Source organism: Macrobrachium nipponense, chromosome 27 (genome assembly GCF_015104395.2).
Source record: "Macrobrachium nipponense isolate FS-2020 chromosome 27, ASM1510439v2, whole genome shotgun sequence".
In the NCBI taxonomy this organism is placed as follows: Eukaryota; Metazoa; Arthropoda; class Malacostraca; order Decapoda; family Palaemonidae; genus Macrobrachium; species Macrobrachium nipponense.
The window spans coordinates 74826017-74839960 of record NC_087216.1 but is presented as its reverse complement, the minus strand read 5'-3'; the positions used below and the strand labels follow the sequence as shown (position 1 = coordinate 74839960).

General features: G+C 37.2%; 1 protein-coding gene across 1 annotated transcript in view; it reads right to left on the bottom strand.

The window, feature by feature from the left end:
* Positions 1 to 677: 677 nt before the first annotated feature.
* The window catches only part of LOC135200608 (uncharacterized), a 218297-nt gene continuing 205030 nt past the window's right edge, over positions 678 to 13944 (bottom strand). Inside the window, exon 2 of the mRNA XM_064229227.1 lies at positions 678 to 1993. Coding sequence (XP_064085297.1) covers positions 1299 to 1964 — 666 coding nt within the window. The 5' untranslated portion in view covers positions 1965 to 1993 and the 3' untranslated portion in view covers positions 678 to 1298. The remainder of the gene's footprint in view (positions 1994 to 13944) is intronic.

The following is a 13944-nucleotide window of genomic DNA, read 5'->3' as shown; positions in this document are numbered from 1 at the left end:
CTTCATCAAATTTTAATTCTTTCGTTCATTTTAAGGCTTCACGGTTAAGTACGCAGAACGATAGTGTCAGGCTATTTACTTTTTCTGACCTGGTATGGAGATGTGGCAGCGTAATGTCACGTCTACACAATATCCCGTGCAAAGTCAAAGTTTTATGAATGAAACCTGAGAAAAGTGGCAACGGCTGAAACGTTACTACATGATTTGACTCTATTCTTAAACTGCTCTAGTGTCTTTCATTCCTTACTTATACGTCATTTGTGATATGGAAATCACCAGTTCTTTCTCTGCATGGGCAGAAACCGCGATTTCTTCCTCAATAGGGCCAGATATTTTATTGTTCGGTGAGAAGCATATTTAGGCATTCGAAGGGTCAGGATTTCGGTTGAGTTCCATAAAATGCGCTATCAATTATGTTTACTGACTATTTTGAAGCAAATGAAAGTCAGAGCTGGTAAGTTCATGTCCAGTTACCTGATTACATCCTGTTTATCTTTTTTTTTTTTCATGCGATTGGCCACAATCAGATTAACCTGATTTCATGAGACAAGAACTCATATTTTCATAGGACATTTGTTTTTCCCCTAATCAAGTCATTAGGTAGAAAATCGAGCGTCTGACGCGAATATGTAATTTTGTGACTTACATTTTCTGAATTGATTTTCGAAATGAGAAAGCAGACACGAAGGCAAAAAAAATGGGTGATGATCCGAAAGAGTAAGCATCAAGAAGTTTCCGTACGATATGAAGTCATCTATACGCCTGTAGATTTGAAGGAAATAGCGGAGAAGACTGACTTCCCTCTTTTTTTTTTTTTGTCCACAAAATATTAAGCCCTCGTTGCCTACATTCCTTTGGGCGACAGTCAAACAAATGTGGCTTTCATAACACTTCTCCTTTCCTCCATTAATAGCATATCAGCATTTGGTCGTTTTTAGGGCCCGACAGCAATGTTGAAGCGTCTTCAGTCAAGTTTCATCGTAGTGTTTTCTCTCACTCCTCCAAGATGCATCTCGTCGTCGATTTATTTGAGTTTGCTCTTGTTTTATTGTTTTAGTGCTTCTGATATGAATATTTTTCTGAGGGAGAAAGATTTTAAGATCTTAATTTTCATATGTTTACTCGGAAAATGTAGGAAAAGTTGAATTCGTTATCATGTTGAATAAATTTTTTTTCTTCCAGAGAAGGTTAAGTAATGCCATGATTGATTTACCTAAATAAGAATGCTTGTTCGCTCCTTTTTAGCCTTTTTGTCTATTTTTTTTTTCCTTTAAATGAGCTGGTTCTTTATATGGTCCCTATCTCACAATCACTTTGCTTATGCAATCTGCGTAACACTTTTCTTGCGTCTCAGAAGCGAGCGTGAAGCCTTGGTGCTGAACGTCCGACGGATGGCACGACGAGGTTGCCACTGGACCCTGAGACATAGACCTTGCCTGAGACGAAAGAGACGAAAACGAACGGTTCGGACGGAATGCAGCGGAATGACCTGCATTGGATGCTGTCGAAGAAGAGCAGAAATGATGGTGATTCAGGTGAGGGTGACCGCCACTGTGGTGGGTCTCCTCACTCTGGTGGTGACAGAATGAAGTAGATGGGGAGAAGATGGCGCTGAGGGAGCGGAGTTGACGCTGCGGTGACGATGACGATGCGGCCAGAATCAGAGACTGGGCTACACGCGCACGACGCCAAGGGACGCGACGTGGCGTTCGCCGCGGGTCACCTGGGACGATAGACGCCCACGACGTTGTCCCTCGGCGTCTCACAGCAACAGGATGTGACGACGATGGCGCCACCGACCATCCCAAGAGGACAGCCATGGCGCCTTGCGCTTCTCCCAGAAACTGAACCCACGCCCACATGCTTTCTTGGTTGCTGGTGATAGGAAGGCGTGGCGAGGCGTATAACTTGGATGCAAGGACAGCCAGAAGGATCAGAATGACAATCTGGGCTACGCAGGACATGACGGAGAGAAGACCCACCACTAGGTACCCTGCAACACAATAACAACGTATTAATTAATGGCACTTGTAACGACAACCATCAGCACAACTTTATATTTAATAATAGGATGTCTGAAACGAATCAAGACCATAATTCTAAATGTATTCTATTTTTCTTGCATATATATATATATATTATATATATATATATATATATATATATATATATATATATATATATATAAACATAAATTCTTCTGTTTAAAACAGGATACGTCTCAAGTGTAAACGGCATTAATACGCTGGTTTAAAGCTAAACCACATTGTCTTAATGGGCCTTTTATTTTATATAACACACAGTACTGATCAGTTAACGTTGCACATTTCATGTGTGTGTAAAGTAGAGTTGAAAATTTGCTTATTAGTTTTGTTCCATGGGTTGATAAATCTCAAGGGCCAAACTGGGTACATAACTTAACCCACCCCCCTCCAACACCATACTGAAACAATAGGGGAAGTGTCTCAGCTCCTGATTAGACATGGGTGGGTGCATGGCAAAGAACTTTTTTGCGCAGGTGAGCGCTCTTTGCTTTGTTTATTTTTGGGCATCAGAGTCATGTTGTCTAAGTATTACGAGAGTAAACAGGGTCTCGTAAAATCGAGTTAAAAAGCGACTTTACAGTGAAGCGCCGAATCGTCCAATAGTTTGGAAGTTCGAGGAGGGAGGCAGCTGTGAAAAGGATGGGTGGGTTATTTAAGAACCCAAAATGGGACATGGGCGCAGTTAAATCAGATATCAGGATATATAGATAGATAGATAGATAGATAGATAGATAGAGAGAGAGAGGGGGGGGCGGTAATTATGTTGTATATCTATTTTAAGGCTACCCGAATTACTCACGCGAAAATTAGCGCTATATAAAAGACGAAATGGACTAATTAGCCAGAAATTCAGTTGAGATGTTTTCCATTTCGTATTTTGAATGGCTGATTAACTCTGGAACTATAACTAGACGGTTTGGGAAGTCTTCACACAAAACTAGATATTCCTAATTTCAGTGCTTGTTTTCATGATGCAGGCCATAGGTCATCAACTTGCATTAGTTGATAATATATATTTAGTTGGTAAATACCCAATAAAGTTTCCATGTTGCTATCTTTATTTTAGGTGACGCTATGATTTTTTCTTTGTAATGCAATGCCAAATTTCATGGTGGTACCACTCTGTGTAATGTTGACTGACGGGTACTGTGTGTATATATATATATATATATATATATATATATTATATATATATATATATATATATATATATATATATATATATATATAATATATATATATATATATATATATATACCATATATATATATATATATATATATAATATATATATATATATATATATATATATACATATATATATATATATATCATAATATATATATATATATATATGTATATATATACATATAATATATATATATAATATATATATATATATTATATATATATATATATATATATATATATCCAAGCGCTTTCGTCTTTACTCAGACATTGTCAAGGAGTTAATGAGGTACAATTGGAAGAGAAAGGTCTCAGGTACAACACAAGATCAAGAATACCAGATGGTTAATTGTCAAAAGGGTAAAAATTAAAAGAGATAATCCAGGATTATCGGATATCACACGGTCACAAACCTAAACAGATATACTGTCCAAAACATGTAAAAACTGAATATATTAATTTTGTTGTTCATATTTATCTATAACTTTTTTCATTATGAAAACATCAAGTTTAAATAAACCAAGACTTAAATTTAGAACATTTCTATTATTTGACTTGATGAAACAAGATTCAATGATATTCCTTTTAACTGTGTCATTACATGGGATTAAGGCTCTTGCTTGACTCCAGTTAATAGGATGGTCTAAATCTCTCATATGTACGAATAATGCATTCGATATTTACCCAGTTCTCACAGAATACTGATGCTGTTTGAGACGTTGTGAAAGAGATTTACCGGTTTGTCCGTAATAGACTTCATCACACTTTTTGCAAGGAATTTCATATATGCAGCCTGGAAGATCTTTAGGAGAATTTTTTATTATTAAACTCTTGACATTAATATTACTGAAAACAACATTTATGTTAAAAAGCTTTAAAATTCTAGGAATATCTAAAAACCTTTCATCATAGGTTAATTTTAGAATGGTATTCTTACTAAATTCAAGTTTGTCATTAGTTGAATAAAATGTTTTTCTAGCTCTTTTCCATACCACATCTACAAAAGGCCTTGGGTATTTAAGTTTCATTGCAATATCATAAATAGTTTTAATTTCAGCGTCAATAAACTGCGGGCTACAGACACGTAAAGCCCTTAGAAACATCCCAGAAAAAACAGAGAATTTAACATTTTGATGGTGATTGGAGTAGTAATGAACAAAAGAGGCAATGTTAGTTGATTTTTGAAAGACTGCAAAGGTGAAATTTCTACCATTTCTATGGACAGTTACATCAAGAAAATTCAAATTACAATTTCTTTCTTCCTCTACGGTAAATTTTATAGAAGCGACTAAATTATGGAGATTATTAAGGAGTTCCTGGAGATTTTCGTGAACTGGCCACATACAGAAGATATCATCCACATATCTAAACCAAATAACTTTTTGGGGCAAAATTCTTGGTAAGAGTTTTGTCTCAAAAAAATTCCATGTAAATATTGCTAAGGACAGGAGATAAGGGATTACCCATAGCCATGCCAAACTTTTGTACAAAAAATTCCCCATTAAAACAAAATTTACTATCTTTGATACATAACCTTATGAGACTAATGAGGTTTTCCACACTTAAGGGAATGTCATGACGTTCTAATTCCTCCTCCAAATATTCAAGTAAGTCATCTACAGGCACTTTTGTAAATAAAGAGAACATCAAAACTAACCATATTAAAATCAAAATTCAAATTTAAACTATTCAATTTGTTTATAAAGTCAACAATGTTTTTAACATTCGTGTTAGAAATGTTTCCTACCAAAGGAGTAAGAATTTTTACAAGCCATTTAGATAAATTATACGTAACTGAGCCCACTGAACTAATGATAGATTTTGTGTCTTTTGACTAAACCATACATATAAGGTAGGGAGGCGCATTGCGGTGTAAACTGTTTAATTAAATGGTCCAAGCCCTTCAAAATGGATTTAATTTGTTTATTAAAATGGGAGTTCACTGTCTGTGTAGGGTCAGACCTCAGTTTCGTATAAGTATCAGTATCATTTAGCAATGTCATTATTTTACTTATATAGTCACTTTTATTCATTATTACCACTGCATTAGATTTATCTGCTTTAGTCACTTTCACTGTATCGTCTTCTTAAAAGCCTGGAGAAATCTCACGAGTACATTAGGGGGAGAAGGCTTACACATAGCACCATACACAATACCTTTACAAATATTGATATCATCAGGGCATAGGTTTTGATTAAATTTTTCTAAATAACAAAAGGATTTTGAGATGTCGACACAGTCCAGGTTACCATTAAATACACCAAAGCTTAACCCATATCCCAAAGCTGCTGTCGTAGCACTATCCACTGGTTTGTCTGATAAATTAATTATGAAGTCGACGTTGGCATGCTTAGTTCAGTCGCTTTCAGCGATAAGATTCTTCAGCTTGACTTGAAGCTTCCTTTCAAGACGGTTGCAGCACTTTCTCAATTTTCCGTAGCAATAATCCAGCATCCGATTCTTCCAATCGACAGGAACCGTCTGATTAAAGCCATACCGTCTGCTTCTAAGTGTACGAAACTGACCCTTTTTTTTATACGTATAGGTAAACCATAAGCTAAAAAAAATCTGTATACAGGGCATTTTTTCAAACAATTTCTAGTAGTCCGTGAGAATTGCATTTCCAAATAATACGAATTGCTCTACGCACTTTGGATTTATTTTACGAAGTGACATTTTTATTACGTCCCTCCAAATTATTATAATGCATTCACATCTGACGTGCTTTAGTCATGTCACCAATGGATGACATCATGACAGTGCTAAAGGGACGGCATGTCTGCTGTTCTGTGCGAATTGCGTTTCCAAATAATGCGAAGATTTCTAAGCACTTTCGATTTATTTTAACTAAATGATATATATTTATTACGTCCCCTCCAAACTATAATGCATTCACGTCTGATGGAACATCAGTCTTGTCTCTTTTAATGAATGGATGACGTGCTAGAGGCACGGCGTGACGTCACCCGGGAAAGTGGAAACAAAACAAGGTCCTCCACCTCGGTATCAGTGTTGCCGAAGTGCGGAATTTTCGTCAGCTATCCAAGTTTGTATGCCGATGCGGACTTCACATCTGCATTTTCAGCAGCAATTTCTTCATGGCGCATTCATGTAAATTTATCATATACAAATTGCAATATTTTTTTACTTATAAACAATTTCTCATTCAAATACAATATTATAAAAGATAAGACTCTTTCCAGAATATGACGGTGATATGATTAATGTACATCAATCTGTTAATATATTTTAAAATTATTTCCTATATGATTTAATGAGTTATATACTGATACATAAATGCTGTTATGCTCATTACAAACTTATCTGTAATTATATCTGGGACACATAAGAAAGGAAAAAATAATACTTCTCATAGGTATATATATGTATGAATGTATATAATATGTATGTATGAATATATATGTTATATATCTATATATATATATATATATATATATATATATATATAGATATATATATATATATATATCTATATATATATATATATATATATATATATATATATGATATATATATGTGTGTGTGTGTGTGTGTGTGTGTGTGTGTGAGTGTGTGTATATATAGTATACATATATATGTATATATATATGTGTATAATGTATTTTGTATATATATATACATATATATGCATATGTATATATATATATATATATATATATATATATATATATACATATACCATATAGAGTATATATATATGTATATATTTACATGTTAATATATGTGTATATATATGCGTGTATATATATGTATATATATGTATATATACATGCATGTATGTGTATATATATATATATATATATAATATATTATATATATATATATATAATTATAATAATATACCTTAATAATGTACCTTAAGTATAGCGAAATTGATATAAATCGTTCAAATCCCTATGTGTGAAGTTCATGATCATCATATCATACTATAATGGGCGTAATGTCTGTCTGTCTTTCTGTTTGTCATTCAATCACGGCTAAATGGCTGGTCAGATGGGCATGAAACTTGGCAGGGTTATGGTGGGGACCCCTAAGATGGTTTGTAATGGGGTTTCATCCAACCTACCCCCCTCCTTTGTAGGGGGTGGGGGTGAGAAGGGATTCCCTGAAACGGAGCTGTTTCTGGCCGTGAAACGAGCCTGGTTATTCCCGTAGACTTAGTTACTTTACGAATTTTCATACATAATTTCTGTACAACTTCCCAGGAGAAAGTCGCAAATATTTCAGCTAGGACACAATAGAAGATGAAAATCATCATCAATATCCACAAGATTTTTTGAATAACTTAAATCCATCGGGACTGCCAGTGCACAAAATAACGTTGAAGAAGTACTGCCCGGTAATGTTGCTTCGGAATTTCGATCCTGCCAATGGACATTGCAAAGGGACGAGGTACACTGTTATGGAGCTAAACTCCCACGTCATCGAAGCAGTGATAGCAATGGGCCCTCACACCGGCAAACGTCTGTTCATCCCCCGGATTCCTCTGATGCCTTCGGACAACCAGTTTCCGTTCCAGTTACAGCGCAGGCAGTTTCCCATCAACCTGGCCTTCTCATTCACTGCAAACAAGTTGCAGGGCCAGACTTTGGATCGTGTTGGTGTGTTTCAGCCAGACTTTGGATCGTGTTGGTGTGTTTCTGCCGTCACCCATGTTCACGCATGGCCAACTGTATGTGGCGATGAGCAGAGCAACTGACTCTGCCAACTTGAAATTAAGTTGTGGACAAACTGATGATATTGTGTACAAAGAGGTTCTGTAGTAGGTATGTATTAAAATCGCCCTTATTTTAATATTGCTGAACAAATAGTACATGTAAACTTTTCACTTCTGCACCCGTATTTTATCACCCATCGTAGATGGATCAGTTTGCTAATAATAATAATAATAATAATAATAATAATAATAATAAAATAATAATAATAATGTGGCGCCGTGGAGGAGTGGGTTAGGTCGTCAATAGACTTAAGTCAAGTTAAGCAACATTGGGGCTGGTCAGTAGTTGGATGGGTGACCGCTCTCCTCAGCGTTGATTCCTTGGGAAAGGATCTTTACCATAATTTCCTCAGTCTACTCAGCTGTAAATGAGTACCTATCTGATGGGGTAGGGTCCAGCTATGGGTTAAATAGGAAAACTCAGCAATGATGGAAAGAAATGAAGGAATAAACGACAACGACGTAAATGGAACCTCTGGCAACAGAGGAGCTTCGTCCGGCAACCAGGTATTCAACCCAATTGAAGGGGAAGACGGTCAGGTACTTGGAGGTCGTCATCCAGCAACTGATCACCACAACGACAGTAATCAACAGCCTGAGATTGGAGCTACAGAGGCAAAACGGAAGAAATGGACAAGAGAAGAAAATAAGGAAATATGGAGATGCTACATCAGAAGCAACCCAGACGGAGAGAGGATATAGAAGAAGATTGGTCAACATCTGGAATGAGAGGAATAACACCCCCAAACAGAGCAGAGGCTGGCAGACCAAGTAAGGAACATAAAGAAAAAGAACTGGCTCTCCCCAACAGAAAGAGAAGAAAACTGGAAAGGGAAATGTCACACGACAACGAATTACACGCAGACAACTGAGAGAACGATGCCACAGAAGACGACAGGGAGGATGAGGTATCAAACAACGACACACGAACAAACACCGACGAAGTAACAGAGAGGACGAATGGGTAGAAAAGATTAGACAATGGATGGAGCCAGATACAGAGAGAACAAAGATCCCCTCCATGAAAGCCTACAACACCAAGAAATTAAGGGAGAAAACAAGTGAGTCAATGAAATAATGGGCATAATACAGACCACCAGTATCACAGAAACAAATAACTTGACATATGCAGGAGCAAGATTAGTAGCAGAACTGATGGGATTCGAACACCAACACCACCAGCACAACCAACCCAACAGAAACCAAAACAGCAACCTCCTTGGAAAAGGCGCCTGGAAAAGCAAACCATGGTGATGAGATCTGACTTGAGTAAACTGAAAGAGATGGCAGAAAAAAGGCTAAGAAGCAAGAAAACAAGGGAGGAACCCAACGAGAATACAAAGTCAACAGAGGGGACTAAACAACACAATAGAAGATGTAAAACAGAGGCTTAAGGCCAAAGCACATAAGATCCAACGGTACATGAACAGGAATAAGGGATACCAACAGAACAAACTATTCGGAACCAACCAGAAAAGACTATACAGCCACTAAGAGGGAAGACAACCACCCAGAAATTCCTGAAGCCGAATCAAGTAAGAGACTCTGGGAAAACATATGGAGCAATCCGGTATCACACAACCAACATGCAACATGGCTCCAGGAAGTCAAGGAAGAAGAAACAGGGAGAATAAAACAAAGATTCACAGACATCACGACAGACACAGTCAGACACCAACTAAGAAAATGCCAAACTGGAAAGCCCCAGGTCCCGATGAAGTCCATGGATACTGGCTCAAAACTTCAAGGCCCTACACCCACGAATAGCAGAACAACTCCAGCATTGTATCTCAAATCACCAAGCACCCAAATGGATGACCACAGGAAGAACATCCTTAGTACAAAAAGACAAGAGTAAGGGAAATATAGCCAGTAACTACAGACCTATCACCTGCCTACCAATAATGTGGAAGTTACTAACAGGTATCATCAGTGAAAGGCTATACAACTACCTAGAGGAGACAAACACCATCCCCCACCAACAGAAAGGCTGCAGAAGGAAGTGTAGGGGTACAAAAGACCAGCTCCTCATAGACAAAATGGTAATGAAGAACAGTAGGAGAAGGAAAACGAACCTAAGCATGGCATGGATAGACTATAAGAAAGCCTTCGACATGATACCACACACATGGCTAATAGAATGCCTGAAAATATATGGGGCAGAGGAAAATACCATCAGCTTCCTCAAAAATACAATGCGCAACTGGAATACAATACTTACAAGCTCTGGAATAAGACTAGCAGAGGTTAATATCAGGAGAGGGATCTTCCAGGGCGACTCACTGTCCCCACTACTCTTCGTAGTAGCCATGATTCCCATGACAAAAGTACTACAGAAGATGGATGCCGGGTACCAACTCAAGAAAAGAGGCAACAGAATCAACCATCTGATGTTCATGGACGACATCAAGCTGTATGGTAAGAGCATCAAGGAAATAGATACCCTAATCCAGACTGTAAAGCGGCCCACACACGCTCAAATTTTTGGTCCAGTTTTTTGATGTCAAATTATTTGACATGATTTGATCGTGTGTGGCGTAATTTGATGGCCTAAAAGGTTTGATGTCAAATTTTTTACTGATCTGATTTCAGTAGATATTTTTGAGCCAACGTCAATAATTTGTGCGTGTGTGGTACCTAGCAATAATTTGTGCAAATTAGTTAGTGATTAGACATAATCTGAGGAGGACGTGCGCGGCTCATCGTCATCATGGCTCCAACAAAACATGAAAAGAAATTTCTTCTTGAGTTTATTGATGTTTATAGAAATTTACCACAACTTTGGAACATTAAAAGTGACTGTTATAGTGACAAGGAAATAGATACCCTAATCCAGGACCTGTTAAGGATTGTATCTGGGGACATCAGGATGGAGTTTGGAATAGAAAAATGTGCCTTAGTCAACATACAAAAAGGCACAGTAACGAGAACTGAAGGATAAAGCTACCAGATGGGAGCAACATCAAACACATAGATGAGACAGGATACAAATACCTGGGAATAATGGAAGAAGGAGGAAGATAAAACACCAAGAGATGAAGGACACGATCAGGAAAGAATATATGCAGAGGGATCAAGGCGATACTCAAGTCAAAACTCAACGCCGGAAATATGATCAAAAGCCATAAACACATGGCAGTGCCAGTAATCAGATACAGCGCAGAATAGTGGAATGGACGAATGCAGAACTCCGCAGCATAGATCAGAAAACCAGGAAACATATGACAATACACAAAGCACTACACCCAAGAGCAAATACGGACAAAGACCTATACCATCAACACGAAAGGAAGGAGGGAGAGGACTACTAAGTATAGAGGACTGCGTTAACATCGAAAACAGAGCACTGGGGCAATATCTGAAAACCAGTGAAGACGAGTGGCTAAAGAGTGCATGGGACGAAGGACTAATAAAGTAGACGAAGACCCAGAAATATACAGAGACAGGAGAAAGACAGAAAGAACAGAGGACTGGCACAACAAACCAATGCACGGACAATACATGAGACAGACTAAAGAACTAGCCAGCGATGACAATTGGCAATGGCTACAGATGGGGAGAGCTAAAGAGGGAAACTGAAGGAATGATAACAGCGGCACAAGATCAGGCCCTAAGAACCAGATATTTTCAAAGTACGATAGACGGAAAATAACATCTCTCCCATATGTAGGAAGTGCAATACGAAAAATGAAACCATAAACCACATAGCAAGCGAATGTCCGGCACTTGCACAGAACCAGTACAAAAAGAGGCATGATTCAGTGGCAAAAGCCCTCCACTGGAGCCTGTGCAAGAAACATCAGCTACCTTGCAGTAATAATTGGTTACGAGCACCAACCTGAAGGAGTGATAGAAAACGATCATGCAAGATCCTCTGGGACTATGGTATCAGAACAGATAGGGTGATACGTGCAAACAGACCAGACGTGACGTTGATTGACAAAGTCAAGAAGAAAGTATCACTCATTGATGTCGCAATACCATGGGACACCAGAGTTGAAGAGAAAGAGAGGGAAAAAATGGATAAGTATCAAGATCTGAAAATAGAAATAAGAAGGATATGGGATATGCCAGTGGAAATCTTACCCATAATCATAGGAGCACTAGGCACGATCCCAAGATCCCTGAAAAGGAATCTAGAAAAAACTAGAGGCTGCAAGTAGCTCCAGGACTCATGCGAAGAGTGTGATCCTAAAGAAACGGCACACATAGTAAGAAGAGTGATGGACTCCTAAGGAGGCAGGATGCAACCCGGAACCCCACACTATAAATACCACCCAGTCGAATTGGAGGACTGTGATAGAGCAAAAAAAAAAAACAAAAAAAAAAAAAAAAAAAAAAAAAAAAAATAATAATAATAATAATAATAATAATAATAATAATAATAATAATAATAATAATAAGTACTTTTACCGCATCGTTATCTGGGGAAATAAATGAAAACCGAGGCAATTATCATTTTCACTCTAATTGAAAGCAAAATCGCAATATTGCTTAAACCAATCAATAAACGATCGCTTTGTGCATCAGAGCCCAGCACGAAACACACACACACACACACACACACACGAGAGAGAGAGAGAGAGAGGAGAGAGAGAGAGAGAGAGAGAGAGTTAACCCTATTGCCGTTTGCAAACTGAATTAAAATAATTTTTGGATGAGGGAATGACGAAAACACACACACCACACACACACACACACACACACACCCAATGGTGTAGTCCTTCAAGAGCCAAGTTTATTAAGAGGAATATAGAAACATGCAAATAAATAAACAAAAAGAGGCAAAATGAGGAAAAGGTCCTCCCGTGGATGCAAAATAAACTGCCAATAATTAATAAAGTCAGTTTTGCTGAAGTCGTTGACAACAACGCCTCAAGTTTTGCGAGTGACTCATATAAAGTGTTTTTGAAGTGACTAGCTCAGTACGAGATTTTGTAAGTTACATATATTAAACAAAACCAATTTCAAATTGACCTTATGTTGTGAATTTTCCTTTTCAGTTGGGGAGAATATCGTGGTGATTTTTCAAAGTTAATGATTTCCGTGAATAATTCGGTCCATTATTCTGTAATCAGCGAGTCCGAGACTCGGTTTTTTTGTGTCGCAGGATAAATCCGAAACTCGGAAATATTTCATGGGTATTTCTGTGGATGAAAAAATACAAAGCGTCGTTTATTATTTTCGCGAGACAAAATCTTTCACAAATATTGGTTTTTGGGGCATAAATGCCTCGTTAGTTTAGAGGCTAGAGTGATCCCTTTTATATTAATTAACTATTATGTGTCATATGCGCGGTTTCATAAAAGTGATGTATGATATCTTATTTTACTGTGCATATATTTCAGTAATAATAATAGAATAATTATATTCGTGATAACAGAATAATTTTGGGGTTTGTATTCTAACGTAACAAAAAGGAGAATACAGAATAATTGATATAAAATATAGATACTCCTACTTTCCCTCTACTCCCAAGCATTGGAACTTTCTACATGCTTCCATTTTTGTAACCGAATTAGTTTTTTTTTTTTTCAGAAGAAGATTTTATCGTCGACTAAAAAAAAAAAAAAAAAAAAAAAAAAAAACACAAGCAAACGGACAACAAATATGTACTTTCTTTTCCATAACAGCACAACATTCTCAATCAATATTGGGTGAAGCACAAGACATTTATCTAAAGATGAAAGAAATCTCTTGATGTCAATATCTTCCTTTAGAAGGTAATCCTCACAAATGCCTGATTCGGAAGAGACGACGAAAGATGTAGAATGAATCTCTGAAACCGATCGATGATCTTTGATATTATCAAAGAAGATAAGGTTCAGCCACTTTGAGGATTAGGAGTCCTTAATCTTTCCCTGATTCCAGTCAGTGGATTGTGATCGATTGGGAAGTCTGTCATTATGATGTTTAGAAATACAAGAAGGGCTTTGTTCGTTCATATGATTTGAGTTTATGTATGCTTTCAG